General features: G+C 40.0%; 1 protein-coding gene across 1 annotated transcript in view; it reads right to left on the bottom strand.

The window, feature by feature from the left end:
• LOC129370281 (adenylate cyclase type 6-like) overlaps positions 1-12,722 on the bottom strand; it is a 49,140-nt gene extending 36,418 nt beyond the window's left edge. Inside the window, exons 1-3 of the mRNA XM_055046148.1 lie at positions 12,477-12,722; positions 7,661-7,907; positions 5,317-6,256 (exon numbers count right to left, since the gene is read on the bottom strand). Coding sequence (XP_054902123.1) covers positions 5,317-6,256; positions 7,661-7,680 — 960 coding nt within the window. The 5' untranslated portion in view covers positions 7,681-7,907; positions 12,477-12,722. The remainder of the gene's footprint in view (positions 1-5,316; positions 6,257-7,660; positions 7,908-12,476) is intronic.
• Between the last annotated feature and the right edge of the window lie 5,582 nt (positions 12,723-18,304).

The raw sequence follows: 18,304 nt of genomic DNA, 5'->3' as shown, positions 1-18,304 counted from the left end.
AAAAGACTTATAGATGAGAGAAGCTTGCATCCAACAGGACAGCTCCATCAGAAAAGGTTTCTATGAATAATTCCTGCACTTCCAGGTGCTGCTGGCGGCTTTGTGTTGAATTGTATTGTGCAAGCATGAAGAAAAGCACACAATAAGATCCTGGAATGGCCACCCAGCTGTAAAAACACACATGCAGTACAGTCAAGGAAACAATCATTCAGCCCGAATGGCTAATTATTGACTTGTTGGAACAAAATGTCATTAATTTCAGGAGTAGACCGTGAAGTAGTCCACATTTACAAACCAGAGACCCTCAAGATAGAGCGCAAGAGTCGCTGCAGGTCCGACGTGACAGATTCATCTGGCATCAACAGCAAAAGAAAGAAAACACAGGCAATCCCCATCAGAATAAACACACTAATGCTCATTTTCATGCATGAATGCACTGTAATCAGGTTCAACATTTTCGTAACAAGATTTGTCTGATTGCATTAGGCAATAGTCTGCCCAAAGAATTGGTTTAATGACTGAACTACAAGCTGTTTTGTACCTGTCAGATAAAGTTTGTCCTTTAAACTCTAGGATATTGGCAAGTTTTGATCCGTTTGTTGAGGGTGACGTTTCTCTGGTAAACAGCATGCGAGGAATGTGCTGGTCTCAAAAGCAGAAAATATTCTCATTTTGTGAGAACAGTTTGTCTTTGATTTGACTTACAACTGATGATCTGAAAGTATTTGTCTTGAAAACTCACAAATAATTTATGTTAAGGAGTCCAAAATCAAACATAAAAACACATGAAAATAACAGTATCCACTAAAATCCTTACTTTGTAAACAGCCAAGAGTAAAGGAAGCATGTTTTACGAAGGACACGAGACTTTTTAGTGGCCAGAAAAAGCCAGAGCTTTCATGTCACTGTCAAGGCTTTTTAAACAAACTCTGAGCCTGTTTTAACCCATTTAAACCCACCGGTCACAGTATTCACCAAGAAATTTATTTCACTTTCAAAGACTCCAAAAAGCTTATTGATTAAATTGTCAGTTAATGTTCAGCAAATACTGAAAGTGTAGAGAGTTTGGATAATAGTCATGCAGTATCACATGTTTAGAGTAAATTGTCACATGAATAGAGCTGTTTATATCTTGGTTGCACCTTGGCAAGAGAAAAACTGCCACAAACCTCCTAAAGAAGAGGCTAGCAATGTAAGTTTAAATAAACGTACAACAAAGATTTTTGGTGCACATCATCTTTAAAGTGTCTATTATGTCAGTTATTTTTCCTTGCTCGGTAAGTATTTTGATGCAAATAAATTTGCTGAAAATGCGGAAATCTAATATGTTTTTTTGGTTTAATTGTTTGTTGTTTTCAGAAGACTTTGATACAAACTATGGCCGACTGCTGTTTGGACCAATTTGACAATTATGAAGCCTGATAAACCAAAATGCTTTTTGTAGACTACAGTCAAATAACCATACTTTACAATACTGTTCACATAGATTATTGAAAACTACCTTAAATTAATATCTGGGGGGGAAAAAAAGCTTATATTTGTGACTTTAGGTGCTTATTTTTTTATGTTTCTTTTTTCAGTGTGAACTTTTATTAGGTAATGACCAATTTTATGACAACTGTACATGTTTGGTGTTGCTTTTTGCATGTTACTAATATATGTCGTCATGCTTCAAGAAATGTGGGTTTAAATCTAAAAGCTTTTTTTTTTTGTATTTTCTTTCAGTATGAATGCTCCTATGAACTGTCACTGTTATATAAAAAGACAAACCAAAGATCAAACAAAACATGTCTGAAAAAGTTGGTTTTAAAAACAACAAAAACTAATAAGCTCAACATTCAGAAAGGAGTTCTTGCAGCTTGAAGCAGTCATTAAGTTCAGCGGCTGGATCTTAAATGGACAAAATGAAGTGGCTAAGCTAATCGAATGCCCAGATTTCTTGCTAAAAAAAAATAAAATGGAAAAGCATTTCTTGAGAAAAAAAACAAATGAGGTTCTTTACACTACACTGATATGGGTGACGAGACAATATAAAAATATTTGATTCTGAATTATTAGAATGTGTTGACAGCCTGCTAAGCATTGCTCTATAGGCTATATGCTACGTGTTGCTACACTTGTTGCTTTAATGTGGTCACTAATGTTGTTTACTTGATTCCAAAGAGGCAATGCACATCACAAAATATGTCAGTCTGAAAAGAATAAAAACCACATAGTACAAAAGTTGACCTTAAAACTAACAATACATAAAAAACCAGAATAAAAATAAGAATCATACGATTCTTATTTAGGAATAATCTTAGTATTTCTACCAAATCCAAGTCTTGATCTAAACGATGGGAAACCCTCCTCTTGAAATACCCTTTGACTCTCCAGTCTGCTACAGAAGTAAAACAAACACTGTTTATCTTATTATAAAAGGGAGGCAGGAAGTGAAATCAGACATCCTGAACCAGAAGGATTCCTCGTTTCAGCGTTGGAATCATCCATGGCCTTCATCTGCGCTACAGTGTCCCTGAGGTTAATGAGTTATTGGAGAAAGAGGAAATACTTGCAGAAAAGCATGAAGAGGTGATTGATGACAATGTAATAACCGTGTCACACAATACAGAGACGACCTCAGAGATATGCTGCTCTCGCTGGGCCGCAGCTATCTCATGACATTCATTCGCTCAACGATGGCAAACAACGCTGAGTCTGTGATGGATAACGCCACGGTATATCATGCAGGAGGCTAGACTCGGCACTGTAAACACCAGGTTCCCATCAAGCCCTGATGTTTGCCCCCTTATTTGTATTGAATTTATAATAAACAGTCACAATATGAAGTTGTTGGCTGAGAACGAATTCAGCAGCAGGTCAAATAAGTGAAAGGATATCATAATGAATGCAGACCTCGGACAATCTGCAATCATTAAGTCTGATATCCTCCCATTGTTTTCACCTAATGGCCCTCTTGTTATGCTTTACATAACTTGTCTCCGAGGAGAAGACTTGTCGTAAAAGAGCTAAGATAGTAAAAAAGGCAAACAGCCACAACAACCCTCCTGCCCCCGTCCCTTTGCGGCTCCCTCTGTCCTCCCTTCTGGCCTCACCCCAGTCACCCCACCAGAGCAGAAAAGTACAAAGTGTCCCTTGTGAAAGAGCACAGAGATCTGAGTGTTGCTGCTTCATATCATGGTATTCTCCCATTGTCACAGAGCAGCACGCAAACACACACTGCTGTCCTGCCGGAGTGGTTCATTCAGCCCACTGACCTTCAGCGAGCCCTCAGGTCCTTGGCATGACATACAAGTGGCACACTGTGCAGCAAGACCCTGTAAGCCCCAAATACGCAGCTCCGGCACGGTGACAAATCACAGCCGAGTGGTTCACGCTGCAGCGGCTGCGCTGCCAGTTCACACACCATCACCCCGTCGTAGATATCAAGTCCGTGTTTCAGTGTAGCCAGGCAAAAAGCCACGTGGTCAAGAGTCCATTAATGTTAGAGGGATAGATTTTAATAAACCCACGCCTTTAACTCAAATATTCCACAATGCGTTTTCAGAAAAAGAAAATAAATTAATCACCTTGTTCATTTAAATTTTTTGGTATTGATAAAGCAAAAACTTTCAAATTTCCCAGCTAACCTGCAAAACCGTAGCAGCCTGAAAAACTCCTTCACTAAACTGATCTGAAAACTGGCATTAGGCTTTGGTCAGTGATTCATGAAGTGGTGAGGAACCCCACTTGAAACTAGCGCTGCTGTTGTTGCATGCAGACCGGATGTGAAAAGAGGTATCTCTATGGAGGCTTGACATTTGACACGTCACTTTTACAGCGTGATGAGATTACAGCCGTGACATTGTGTACAGCTTGTTCCCACAAACTCCCAAAAAAAACAACAACTACATCATCCAAATGTTCTGGTTAATGACAAATATTTTTTAATCGTTTAGCTGCACACATAATTTAACGATTCTCAAGTTTTGTCTTCATTTTCAGTGGAAAAAGTTCTAAATGATGTGAGGCGAGTAGTTAATGTAATTGTTTTTAACGGAAAGTGTTGGATCTCGTATATGAAAAAAAGAGGATGAAGCCGTAATATAGCTGATTGCTCCAACAGACAAGAAACAGGCACTTCTTTTACAGACAACTTGTTGTTTTATAGGTAATTTTCCTCAAATTACATCTTCATTTTTCTTCTTTGTTTTCATAAGTTTATGTTTAAATATATATTGGGTATTAGTGCTGAGCATTATAAGGAAATCTTGCTTTGATTGAAAATGTTAAATTGTGATCAAAATTCAAAGATTCAAATTATTCAATTTTCGGCACCATCTACATTGAGACTTTATCCAACAGGGTGAAAATATGATCTATTAAAACTTAAGACTTTCAGTAGAAAATGTGTATGTTAAAAGATTGAGAAGTTCTTACAGAAAAGTTAATTTGAAAAACACCTCACAAATCAAAAGAATGTCAACGCGTCACCTAAAGAGTTCAGTTGTCAAGTGGTCCTTTGTGGTTCTTACCATTTAGGGTGAATTCTCACCAGCCCAGTTTGGTCCACTTCAGTCAAAATTTTGATTTTGATTGAACTATGAAAGTGTGATTCATTTGGGGAGGTGTGAATTCGTAACAAAGTTCTGATGTGGGCCAAAAGATGTGGGCCAAAAGAGCGAACAAAGCTCATACATCCTAGGTCTCGATTTGGTTGAAGTGAATTGTTTGAACGCAAAGCAGAACGGGGTCTGCTCCGAAAAGCAGGAGCCGAACTTTAGAGCAGGGCATTCTGGGTAAATCCAACCAAATCAAACGTAAGAGTCTAATGCCAGTGAGAGAAATGGCTTTTGGTCGTTTACCAAAGACAAAAGCAAAATCGGACAACCAATGAAATCTGGCGCTATTCCATTTTTGTTTACATTTTGTGAAGAAGGAACTTGTACTCATGTTTTCATGTCATTTCCGTCAGTAGTTGCTTTTACAGCGCCGCCACAGGTTAAGAGGGTAAACAGGTTTTTCAAAGTTTTTTTGACACATTGCAGTTTGAAAATGGAGCAAAACTGCAACTTTGGTTTCCTATCGAAACAAGTCTAATGAATTATCAGGTGCAAAAACAATCCACGTGAGTGTCGGGAGATGAAAACCATCCAACTGTAACAATGTTATTTTGTTACACCTGCATCTATACATAATATAGGTTGATCTGGAGATCTGAATTTCTTAATTCCCCTGGAAAAACTTCTCATATTTGCAGCTGACAAAGTAATTTGACATCTTTTCAGTTCATGTTTAATAACCAGGCAGACAGCAGAGAAATTAAATGGGTCGTACCTGTTTCCAGAGGAACTTGTCTTCCTGGTTCATCTGCCATGTGGTCACCACATGAATGATGGACAGCACCGCTCCACTCAGCACCGCAGCCCTCATTCTGACGGGAAGCAGCGTATAGATGATGTAGATAAAGAACACAGACCACCAGATTCCTTCTGAAGCACTCCTGGGCGCCACCATGAAGACTCCGAACACCTGCACCGACAGCAGGACTCCAATCACCAGGTAACTGACCATCCACATGTAGTCCTGGTGGAAGCCGTTGCGATTGCAAACCACCATGAGAGCCATGAAGAGAGCCATGGCCACAGACAGGGCTGATGAGAAGGCCACGTCCGGAGCGGCATGGACACAGTGGAAGGTCAGCATGATGCCGCACACGATCACAAGCACCCCCATGAGCATGGTCAAGGAGCTCTGGTTCAGCCTAAAGAAGTAACGCTGGTAAAGGCGTTCCAGTTTGCGGGACTGGAATTTTTTCGACTGGAATACACGCACCACCCTGAGCCAGCAGTCTGCCGCCGTCACCACGCCTCCTGCCCCGTTGGGACTCTCATCTCCCATGTCGCCGCTTCCTCCGTTGCATCCCCCTTTCCTGCCTTTCAATTCGCCATCCTCGAAGCCCAAGTCAACTGATTTCAGCCCCACCCCTTCCCCAGTTGCCCCTCCCCTCTTGCCGTAATGATCCTCCTGCCATCCGCAGCGGACGCCGAAGTTCCCCCCGCCTCCGATAGCCCCGGCCACCACCCCACGATGGTGCTGAGGTAGGGGGGCTCCGGAAGGGGGCTCCATAGCATCCGGGTCCCGCAGACAGCTCATGTAACGCGGGCTGCAGAGAGAAGAGCCTCCCTTCCGTTTGGACTTCTTGCCATTGCGTTCACCCCACGCAGTCTTGCGGTCATCCACTCTGGCAACTAGGAGACCACTGAACCAGGACATTCTGTTTGAGCAGACAAACAAGAGTTAGCATTGAAGCTACGTTGGACAACATGACGCCTTTACCCTTCTTTGACGTCCTCTTGGTAGGGCTGGGCATTACGGCTTAAAAATTTATCTCAGATTATTTTCCTGTTGGCTTCTATTTTAATCGATTTCACAAATTAAATTACAAATGGCTGAAAATAATTTTTTTTTAAATCGTCTTTCATTTTAATCATGGTTTCCCCCGGTGTATTATAAGCCTGGCGGGCCACCAGGCTTTTACTTTTGCCCCCACCAAGCTAAGAATTGTTTATTTATTAAAATTTTAATTTATTTTACATTTGTCTTTTTAAAAATGTTAGAATTAGTGTTTAACTATTGTCTGTAAGGTCAATAGTTCCTTCCTATAATGCATAACATTATTTCACTCAAAATCACACCCTTTTACTGCCAGGCTTAACATGTTTTCTGGGGGAAACTCTGTCAATCTTACATTCTCTGAGTTGAATGACTGATTATTAGGGTCAGCTATGAGGATGTATAATTGCAAGAATATAGACAAAATAATTGTACCAGAAAAAAAACATCTTGAAAGTTTTCTTTCAATTTGAAAAACGCTTTGATAGAGTCTGATATGAACAGCTTAGTTCAACAATAAGTTCAGTAGTTTGTTGTTAGTTTAGTTTAGTTTAATTTAGTTTAGTTTATCAGTTTATTTAGGATCCACATTTAGTGACATCAATGCTGCCTCTACTCTTCCAGACATCCACATATTTCTTTACATCAAAAAAAAAAAATTCAAATTACAAAAAAAAAACATAAAACATCCAACAAAAAGCAAACAAGACAGACATGGAAAAATACAGTAAACTTAGGTTAAATACATAATTAAATCTATTATTACCTATTTTGTTCCACAAGCAGAAACCTACATTGTTGATACAAAAAATATGTCCTTCAGAATTTTTATTATTGTTAAATATGACTAGTAATGCTAGTAATAATGATTTGATGCTGATGTGTTAAAAGATTAACTATTTCTAATAAGTTTTAAATACTATGTGTAAATCTTAAATGTATTGTTTCACAAGATGCTCAATGATCTTTATGTAATTTTTTTTTGTCATTTTTCATCCTGGACTACTTTTGTCTTGTGATATTACAACTTATTTCTCCTAATTAATAATTTTTTTTTTTTTTTAATCCGCCATTAATTGAATTCAAAGTGAAAGTAAATAAAAGCCGTAAAACACGTTTGCCAAACAAGATGGCAGCTCTGGAAGTGCCGACTCTAAACTGTTGAAACCCAAAGTGAAAAACGATACAATTTTTTTAGAAATTAATTCTTCGAAATCTAAAAATTCAATTAGTCGATCGAAATCAAATCACCGCCCAGCCCTACCTGTAGGAGCCGTGTGTTTACCTGTCAGGGTTCTGGTACATGTTCCAGCCCTTTCCCTTACGACCGGTTCACTCATTTATCCCCCTGGACGAAATTTTGACAAAGAGAGGAGAGGTTTGCAGGCGCCGTGTCGCACGGCCGGAGGCTGGGAGTAAACAGCGGGCCGACTGACACACCAAACTCCAGATGGCGGTGCCACACCCAACAAACAGAGCCTAATTTAAATAAGACTCGAGTGCCAGGCCTATCTCCACGGCTTCTGTTGGCTCTGGAGGGAAGAAAGTCAAACATACAGAAGAGTGACGAGTTGATAAATAGATGTGTCATCATGTTTTAACAATAAATTAACATATAAGAGGTCAAATCAGGATCTGAAAATTAAAGCAGATATTTTTTGGGGGAGATAGCCCTCTTGAGTTCTGATACACAACTTATTTCTAAGACAGCAAATAAATTGAAATTGCATTTAATTGTCATGCATATACTACACAAATTTCCATAAATTGCATTTCCTACTTTTGTAGTAGCAAACTGTAAGACAGTTTTGTTGGAAAACAACCTCCAAATTTTAGCAGCAAAGCAGAAGCTACAGTCGTTTTATTTTTCAGATGCTATTTGTGGGCATAAGTTCATCCTTTTTGACTCCAGCATGACCCATTCTCTGATATAACCTCTCTAAAAACAACGTATTTTGGAGTCAGCCAGGACAAAAAAAAGAACAGATGGACTACCCAAAGCTCTGTTTATAATCTCAATCAATGATAAACAGACAAGTAAAAACATCCAGATAAAAGCTGCCAGACAGCAGGACATTGTCAAAACCATAATGTTTTATTCACAGTGACAGACTCTGCAGGCCTGTGGGCCGAAATAAAAAGTACAAATAGAAACATCCAGAAAGTCAGGATGTCAGGGTTTCATCCACATCAGAGGTTACTGCAGAGGATTTTGGCACTATGGATTATGTGTTTTAAAAATATTACTCTAAAAATATGCATTGCACTTCAATACAATGCAATGTTGGAGGTTATTCTGAAGCAGAGGTGTTGGATAAAGAACAAGAAGGATGGGTAGACAGATTAGAACTTTGTTTGCAGTAATCTGTGTGTCTGCTCTGTTGAGATGAACCAGAAACCAAAGCTCTAAGCCACGTGTCAAACTCGAGGTCCGGGGGCCAAATCCAGCCCTTTGCAGCTTTTTCTGGCCCTCTAGACCAGGAGGACACATAAAAAGAAGCATCAGTTGTGAGCCTACATCTTATTTTATCAGCCAAATAAAAGCAGGTTTTTATTTATGTAATGCCAAATTACACCAGTTAGTCCGAACAGTTTTCACAATTCTGTAAAAGTTCAACAAATCACCTCACTTTTTCGTTTCGATGCATAACTGTGAGTGTAAGTGAAATTTTCTTGAAAAAAATATTGCAGTTATGCGACTGCACTGCTGCCTCTGGCTTACTGGATGTCAAATTGCAGTTCATCACTGATACGGCCAGTAACAAAAAGTCATATGTACTGTCTTACACAAGTGCAAATATCACAAAATTTCTAGCAAATATTTTTAAAATACCACCACAAAATCATCAATTTTGACTGCAAAAAAAATTTGCAATATCATGGAGGTACACAGCTGTTTACTAATATTTTAATATTTTGTTCATGGGTTTTACCAATATATTCTGGCCCTATGAGAACGTTCATGATCTTGATGTGGCCCAAAATAAAAATTTAAATATAAATACTTTCTGCTTGATTCCCTTGAGTTTTCCAGAGATGTGTGGAGAAAAATTAGGAAGAGGAATGTAAGGATGGACAGATGGGTGGACCCAGACATGTATGCAATTCTTATATAGCTGATCAAGCAGACATTAATGGCACTGTCTACTGACAGTAGCTCTGATCTGTAAGACAAAATAAACACTTAAAAGTGTTTTTTTGTAAAATAAACAAAGAAACTGACATTTTAGTCAGATATATTTCCATTAACCAAAATTTATCTCAAACCTTTTCACAATAAGTGATATGTTAAATGCCCACCCGTAGCTGACAAAGATAGTAGCAGCAGAACTTTCTAGTACTTTTTACTTTAAAATATCTATATCCAGCACATTTCACAAATGCTAAACTGAATGGAAATCTGCAAAATTGAAAGGCAAGTCAACATTCATATGTTGTGTTTCTCAAATAATTTTTGCTCTGTTTTGCAGCAGGACGCTACAGCCATCGGCGATACTGATTCCATGAAAGGATGGATGAAACGATGCCTTGGAAGGTGTTTATGTGTCACGCAAAATCCAAACTGGGGATGGGACCCAAGGCTTCCCAGGACAATGTTGTGCAAATCCTCACTGTCTATCAACAGCCAGGCTACCTTCCTGTGCAATTCTGCTTGATTCAGATCTCCCTTACAGCACTACCTGGGATTTCTCCCATTCACTGGGATTCCTCCGGTTTAATTTCAATCGGGTCAATCAGCGAACACAACGATGAAGTCAATTTTCTGCGCCGTTTTCGAATTGTAGCTTGCCTTTCAACAAAGCAGCAGAGGAAGTGAACAAAATCGGTGTTGGCCACACTCCCAAATATTAAATTAACATCTTGTTCAGGTCAGTGCTTCTCTCTTCGCAGTGGGGGGTGGTTGTTTACCGGTTAGCTTCATAGCGTCGACCTTGCGCATTACATACTTCAAATGTTATTTATTGGGAAAATGTAAAACTTGAAAACTGTGATGCATTCGATATTGTGTCGTTTTTTAATAAGAATCAGCATCAATGTCTTTGGCAATCTCAGATACAGCATTTCATCCATTGTATCGAGTCCAATGGGTCTGCCTTTTTTCCTTATTTCAGCAATTTATATTTCAGTCCCCTTCTAACTTTGGGGAAACAAGCAATTACTACCTGGGTAATATTCTGACGACCATAGTGCTACAAATAAGCCATAATTTCACTTTCTTCCCATCATAACAATAGAAAAGAAACCCCAAACCTTAGTGTGTTGAATTTGGTCAACTGGTCAAATGCATCATCAGCATGCAAAGCTTTATTGAATTGCACTTCAGATTTATTACCTAGTAAATATTGCGTTCAGAAACTCTTTAGCACAGATTTGATATTGACCATGCAGAGATCCAGTTCTTCAGATTCGTTTAAATCTTTACAGCTGCCAGTTTTTCCTGCAACACATCAACTTTAAGAACAAAATGTTCACCTGCTGATGTCCTGATGAAACAGATACTAATCAGTGTGTTCACTCCACCTGCCAGTGGTCACAATGTCATGCCTGATCAGCGTGGGTAATAATAGAAATGCACAGTGCGGGTTTCTGATTGGATCACGAACAGGCCGCATATGGTGGATCTTCCCGGGCCACCAGTCGACCAGATCGTCTCTCTCCGCGGCTGCAGAGAGACGAAGCTTCGCTGCCTCGTTGCAGAGAAAAACAGCTTCTTCTCGCCGTATTTCGCTTTTCTTTCGTCCAGCACCCCTCCTCCTCCTCCTCCTTTCGCTGGATCGACAAGATTCAAGGGGAACCAGTACCTCCCCTCCCGCCCCTCCTCTTCGCTCTCTTCCCACCTCTGCCTCCCCGTCTGCGTCCCTCGCTTCCTCCCCCAGCACAAGGTCGACCAGCTCATACCCATTTGCCAGCCTCGCGTCGCGGCTCTGCCAGTCGCTTGCTTGGTGCCTGGCTCAGCTCTCCGTCCACTCTGCTAAAAGGGGAGCAGTGGGAGAACAAGGAAGGCAGAGGAGGGCAGGGTAGGTGGGTGACCATTGCTCTAAGGGGGCATTTTTCAACCGGACGCTGGCCGCAAACAGCGCGCACTGACTCATTCATTTCGCGCGTGCACCCCTCTGTCCCCGGGTCACTTCTCACCCAGATGATGCAGATGCAAAACCCTCTGAAGGAAATTAAAAACTCCTTAATTTAATTCTTATTCTGGTTTTCCGTCCCTGCATCTGCTGCGGCTCTGGTGTCTGGATGCCGTGCACGCGCAGGCAAGGCCGTGTGTGTGTGTTGGGGTGTGTGTGCGTGCGTGAGAGAGAGAAAGAGAGAGAGAGAATGAGAGAGCGAGGGGCCCGCATTCAAACAGCGTAGGTTTCCTGTTACATAACACCGTGGCCTATGTGACAACCACAGCAGGGACCAGAAAAACCATTCCCGAGTCAGGACACAAACACGCCTCTTCAGTCAGAGATGCACGCATTGTGTGTTAGCTGCAGTCAGTGTCCTTCAGTCTGCAGCAGCGCGATGCACTCCCAGGATTAAGTGCACCGACAAAACATGAAGAACCCGGGACAAAAACAAGTTATTATAATGCTGCACATTCCTCAGCATCAGCCAGAAGATGGAGGAACAAGCATGCTCTTGGAAGAAGAAAAAAAAATCCAACCCATTTTGGGACGCTTTAGTTTGAAGTTGTCATAGAGAGAATTGCCTGTTTTAACACCCTCCAGAGCCGTCAACTGCACCAAGAAGCGCAAACGCGCAGCGATGCGTCTCATCCTCCTCTACCTTCCCCGCAAAACACAAGCGCAGAGATTTTGTTGCTGTCCGCCAGTGGAGAACATGTACTGACCGTGAATCCTTTCGCCGCCGCCACTAATGTGAGAGCGGAGGCCTCGCAGGGTCTGTCGCCAGCTATGTCATTCTCTCCGGCACAAATGAGGCGCTCGGCGGAGAGGCGGCGGACGCGCACAAAGCCGCCCAGAGAGAAATCGCGTATGGCGCGTTTGTATGACACATACGGTATGTGGTTTATTTCGGCCTGCAGCGTGCGGCGGTAATTCCAGAGAAGGGAAAGAGAGGGGGAAATAAAAGGACAGAAAAAACGGACTCACTGTGATCATCTTCTGTTTCTATTCCCGGACACGACTGCAGCTGACAATCCGATTCTCCGCGCTGGTCGGTCGGCGCGGCCAGGGTGGAGGAGCATTTGTAGCCACACTGGTCAAGGATGGCTCGGTTAAATTGGTCACCCTGTGGAGGATCTTCTCCTGTCGTATTCTCGCTCCACACTCACTTGCCTCTCCTCCCCCTGACCCTCTCGGCTTCAAGCTCCACTGTCAAGGCGGGGAAAACGCAAGCGTAGCACATCCGATAATACTTTTCAAAATAAAAGACTCACCCGTGATTGACACATGCACAGTCTCATAGATAAGGCTTATAATTAAAGTCTGATTCATTCCGTTGTGCTTATTCGGTTTTATAATGATTTGTGACTCACGTTTATTTCAGCAACTGGGTCATCAAAGAGCTTAAAAACAGCATAAAGATATCTTATACCAACTCAACAGTTGTGAAATCAAGTGCCCTCACTAAAATCATCAATGCATATCAAATATATTGCTCAATATTCCATTTATTATCTTTCAAAATAACACCACCTGTTTGATAGCATTTGTCAATTATTCTAGATCAGGGGTGGGCGATCCTGGTCCTCGAGAGCCGGTGTCCTGCAACTCTTGGATGTCTCCCTGGTCCAACACAGCTGAATTAAATCACTGAATCACCTCCGAAATGCAGTCAGGTTCTCCAGAGTCCTGCCAATGACCTCATTATTTGACTCAGGTGTCTTGAAGTAGAGACACATCTAAACGTTGCAGGAGACCGACCCTCGAGGCCTGGAGTAGCCCACCCCTGTTCCAGAAGGTTTGTCACCAATCAGCGGTCCCAATTTGTCCCGAAGTTCACGCCTCTTATCTTAGGAACGGAACCTTCATCAACATTGCAGATTCATCATAACTAATGCTCCTCGGTCAGACAGATTTCTGGACAATGACAGGAAATCATGGTCAAATGTTGGCTGCAGGCAACCTCATTTCCACTCGAATGACACTGGGATCGACGGGAACTACCTCATTCTTCTGCATGAATGAGGTATCGACAATACGGATCAACATATTTGATGTGTATTAATGAAGGTAACAGGTGGTAAAGTCTCATTTTTTTTGTCTTAGTGACACTTTTTGATAGTCAAATCAAAGATCAATAAGTGATGGCAGTGGGTAAATTAAATTCCAACTCAATGGCAGCATAAAAACATGTGCTGCAGCAACTGCAACATTTACGGCCAAACACTTTTTTTAGTCTAAAATGTTGGACACATTTTGTATGTGCAAAATGTGTCCAACACAACTTTCACTCTCACATCCAGTGAGATTTTGTGCCTCTCAATTTTCTTATGGCCAAGAAAAACTTGGGCTGTAATGTTGATTCCTCCATTATTTTCTGCAAATACCTTTACAGACCTGACGTAGATTAAGTTGGAGAATTTTCTTGCCTGTCCTCTTTGCTTCATTGTTTGCTTACTTGATATTTTAATCTGTGTAGTTCTTTGGCAAATAGTTTTTCATATAAAAAAATATCCTGTATAAATAAACTTTGACTTGACCTTTGCTGCTTATAAATGTGAAGCGCCGGCTCTTTAAGAGGTTTCTGCAGGATCCTGCTAATAGTTTTATTGAGACTCCGAAAAATCATGTTTGTATACCACGTTTACTTTGCTTTCGATGCTATAGTTTTGTTTTTTGAAGCCGCGTTCAGTTCCGGTGTGTCGGTCTCTGAGTTCGGCTGTTTTGACTCAGCTCGGTTCAGCCCAGGCGCTGCTGCTGCTGCTGCTCTCGCCACTCATTCCCACTCGGTACTCCCCCTAGAGGCGGAAAGCGATGCTGCTCCAGCTGGGAGTCCAGCAAGATCCACATGGAAAAACTTGCATTAAGTGATTGTATTTTACCGCATCTGTGATCGATTTGACCTTTTCCTTTCGTCTTCGCGGAGATTTAGGCCTGATTCTGCTGGAAAGTAAGATTTTGGACTTTTCTCCAACAAAAGTCGGTACAACATCAGCGGTTTCATCATGAATATGTGAATGCAATGTTTATTGACATACTGATATATTCTGTAAAGTCTTTGTTGAATATGGGCACATTTTATATAAAAGTACACAGTAATATCTTCCAGTTTGCAAGTTTACAAAACAGCAATGTGTAAGAAAATGTTTAACAAGTCCTGTAATTAAAACATTTGATATCTAAAATGTTTACAACTACAATAATATCATTATTTTCCAGTGGATTAGATGGACTAAGGATTTATTGTATTATAATGGATATTGAAATGCTATTTTGACTATTTTTTTTAAAATGTTTTATCTATTATTAAAACCAGATTAATTGTAATTTCTCCCCCAAAAATCTAAAAACAAATGATAAAAGTACAATATCATATAAAACTAAATCAAGCAATTATGCATGTAAATGCTATAACTCAAAAGACAGTTGCTACTGCACACTTACTTTCACTGGTACAGTTTACTCTCTTCATTTATAATATTCTGTACTGATACTGCAAATATTTTTACTGCTGCAGTAAAAATATCCCACAGTTACTTACTTGCATCCTGCTGCCAGTTATTACGCATCTTTTTAGTTTTGCTACATCACAATATATTTGAGTGCATAAATCTCCCACATGTTATCTAGATGTTACCTACAATCACATTGTTTTCCTTCTTTTTTCTTTTGGATAGAATACATTTCCTAATATTTCACAATATATGGACTGATGGGGCATTTACCAACAGCACATCAAAGATTGAGGATTATACTAACAAACACAGCAACAAAAGAAATTTAATCCTCCACCTGACAACATTGGGGCAAAGGTTATTGCATGTGTGTTAACAACAGAATGTAGAGCAGCCTAAGCAATGGAAGAGAATCAGTTAAATAGAGGAAACTCACCAAACTGGCTGTGCAAGTACAAGAAGGCTTTGTTTCTTCAAAGTGCAATTATCTTTATATCAGATGATGCATTCAGGTGCCTGCGCTCACAGTCATCACCACATCGTTTCGTGAAGTTCAGATAAAACAGGACACTTTCAAGAAATCAATACAGGAGCCGATTTAAAGCTGATGGAGGGAAATGCCGCCGTTTTCTAGGCGTGACTGGCTTTACGCGAACGACCAGCAGGGGTCGCAGTTGCGCCTCGATTTGAGTGACAGAAATATCGCGTTTGAAATAAATGCAAACGTGTTGAAATTTTACATATGCAAGTCAGATTCTTGCAGTTATTTAGAGAAAAACTTAAACATTTAGCAATGCAGTATTATTTAGTTATATTTTCTAAGTTAATGCAACTTGTGTTTCCCCAAATTGAATTAGTTGCTAAGACATAAGGGAAGCCTTTTGTAGGTAAAAGTACCATGCAGTCGTGTTTATACCACTTTAAAACAAGATTTAATGTGTTTTATTAGGATTTTATGTCAGTTAAATAACTACCTTTCACTGCAATTAAAGCTGCAAATCTCTGGGAGCCTCTACTACCTTTGGTGGCATTTGTGAACAGATTTCCAAGTTTTGTATATTTTCTTAAATGGGCTTAGGGAATGAGTTCAGGATAATGTGCACTGTTAGTTTCTTCCACCACACCTATAGAGTCATGCACATAAGGAAAATATATATATATTTGTTTCAGTTTCATTTGACTGGAACAGTTTCGTCCACATGTTTGCGCTGCCTGAGTCCAAACAGAGTTTGGAGTCAAACTCTGACACTGTCTTTCAACAATTGCTCTCTTCTTTTTGTTTCTAAATTTATTGAGTGCACAAGTAGAAGTTGTTGTGTGGACGAGTTTTGCAGTGGACCCGTGCAGCTTCTCCAGAGTTACTGGCTCCTTCTTTTACTGCTGCTCTTTTGGTCTGGTCATTTTCTGATAACCAGAGCTTTGTGAGTTTGTTTGTTTGTTTGTTTTTAACAAAATCCGACCTTACATTTCTCCACAACTTTCCGCCTGATCTGCCATGTTTCCACAGTGCAGTGAAAAAGACAACCCGGATCGTATTTCTTACCTGAGCAGAACCCTGAAGGATGATCCAAAATATATAAAACCTTTACTCTGCAAAATCTGGTATGGAAAAAATAGCAAGTGCATTGAAAAAGAAACAAAATGTTGTCACAGTTAAGTTCTTGGAAACTGATGGTTTAGTTTCTAAGAAGGATTATGTCATTTAGTGTCAGATGCGATAGAGCTGTTTACAAAAGCTGTCAGGTGATAAAGCTGGAAACTCTGAACAAACAGATATGAGCCGGTTACAGTAGACAAGGCAAACTTAGGTCAATAAACACGCCTGAGTATCAAAAGATGAGTTTTGTTTTCCATCCAAACCACATGATTATATTTTCTAGTCATTCTTGTGACTTTTTTATGGCCACTGTGTATCAAGTAATCGAAGATAAGAGCTTGATGCAGGAAGATGATGTAAAATCCTCTATAAAATTTCAGGTACTAAATCTTAAATTCACCATTTGTGATCAGAAGAGCCAGAGATCAAACTGCATAACCGACTTAAAGGATCGAGTGAATTTAGTTTTGCCACTTTATGTTTGTGAATTCATAAAACATGCTTTTAGAAAAAGATCAATTGGATGCAGTTCCTTTAAAACGTTCAGTTCTGGGTTGAAGGTTTGGGATTTTCACTGTCTGATCAACAAGCTGCTGAGCGTCAAAGAAAGAAAGAAAGAAAAACAGTCGAGGAAAGAGCAGGAATATTTTTGATTGCAAAATATTTGTAAAGAGAGAATAGAAACCTAAAAAAAAAAGATTCTCTCAAATAAATTCTTCTGTCCAGATGACGCCTGCTTTCACTTCTCTATCCTGATGCTGCGGTGCGTTTCTGGAGTAAAACAAGAAAGTAGAGCTCCACCTTTAAGACATTTAGTTGGAATTACATTTATGAAACTTGATTTATTGACATTTGTGTAAAATGACTACTTAGTGAACTTAATATGTTTACTTGGATTTACTTAATTTGATTACTTGTAGAAAATTAATTACATTTTAAAAACATACCATGGAGACCTTATAACATATACTTTCTGTGTTATTTCTTCACTATAACATCATGTTTTTTTTTATTTTTATTTTTTATTCTGTTATGTTTTCATTATGTAAAGTAATTTTCAACTTACGGCTGCATATTTTTATTTTATTTTATTTTTTGCTGAAATACTATCCAGATAAACTTGACTTTACACGCCTGTCAAGTCAAATCATGTTTGTTTGTACAGGATATTTCAGCAGCAGGGCAGTTCAAAGTGCTGGACATGATAAAAACATGATACAGAAACCAATTATGGAACAACCAGTCAACATTTTGTCCAATTCGAAGGCTGCATTTTATTTCCATAAGCAAATCAAACAACCCGGCTGTCCAAGGGGTTTGTTTGTCAGATAGATCCTGTGTTCCTGTGTTGTGCTGCCATAAATTGTTGTTGTTTTTGGGGGGGTGGTTGTGCAGCCGGACACCCCCAGCAGAACCGAACACTTAGTATGGACCCGGGGACGCTGAAGTTGGCATCCGAATCGTCACTTCCGATTCGGCTGAATCGTCAGTAAAGGGACATTTCACCACTTTTTGTGGGGGGGAACTTTATCTACCTTTTGATCGAGTTCAAAAGGTACATAGTCGAGTCCAGATGATAGTTTTTAATCGAAGTTTGTCAAATAATCGAAGTTTGAAACGTTTTCCGAAGAGGCATCAAGCTCAGACACGTTTTCAGAAGACTGAGCAATCCATGTTTTTTGGGAAATGGCATACAAAATCAAAGTAGCTCAATTGCAAATGTCTCAAAAAGAATCCTCCTTGTACTGTTGTTATGGTTCTGA

The sequence above is a fragment of the Poeciliopsis prolifica genome, unplaced genomic scaffold, assembly GCF_027474105.1.
Source record: "Poeciliopsis prolifica strain line A6 unplaced genomic scaffold, Auburn_PproV2 SCAFFOLD023, whole genome shotgun sequence".
In the NCBI taxonomy this organism is placed as follows: domain Eukaryota; kingdom Metazoa; phylum Chordata; class Actinopteri; order Cyprinodontiformes; family Poeciliidae; genus Poeciliopsis; species Poeciliopsis prolifica.
The sequence above is the reverse complement of the archived record's forward strand: the minus strand, read 5'-3'. Positions and strand labels throughout refer to the sequence as shown.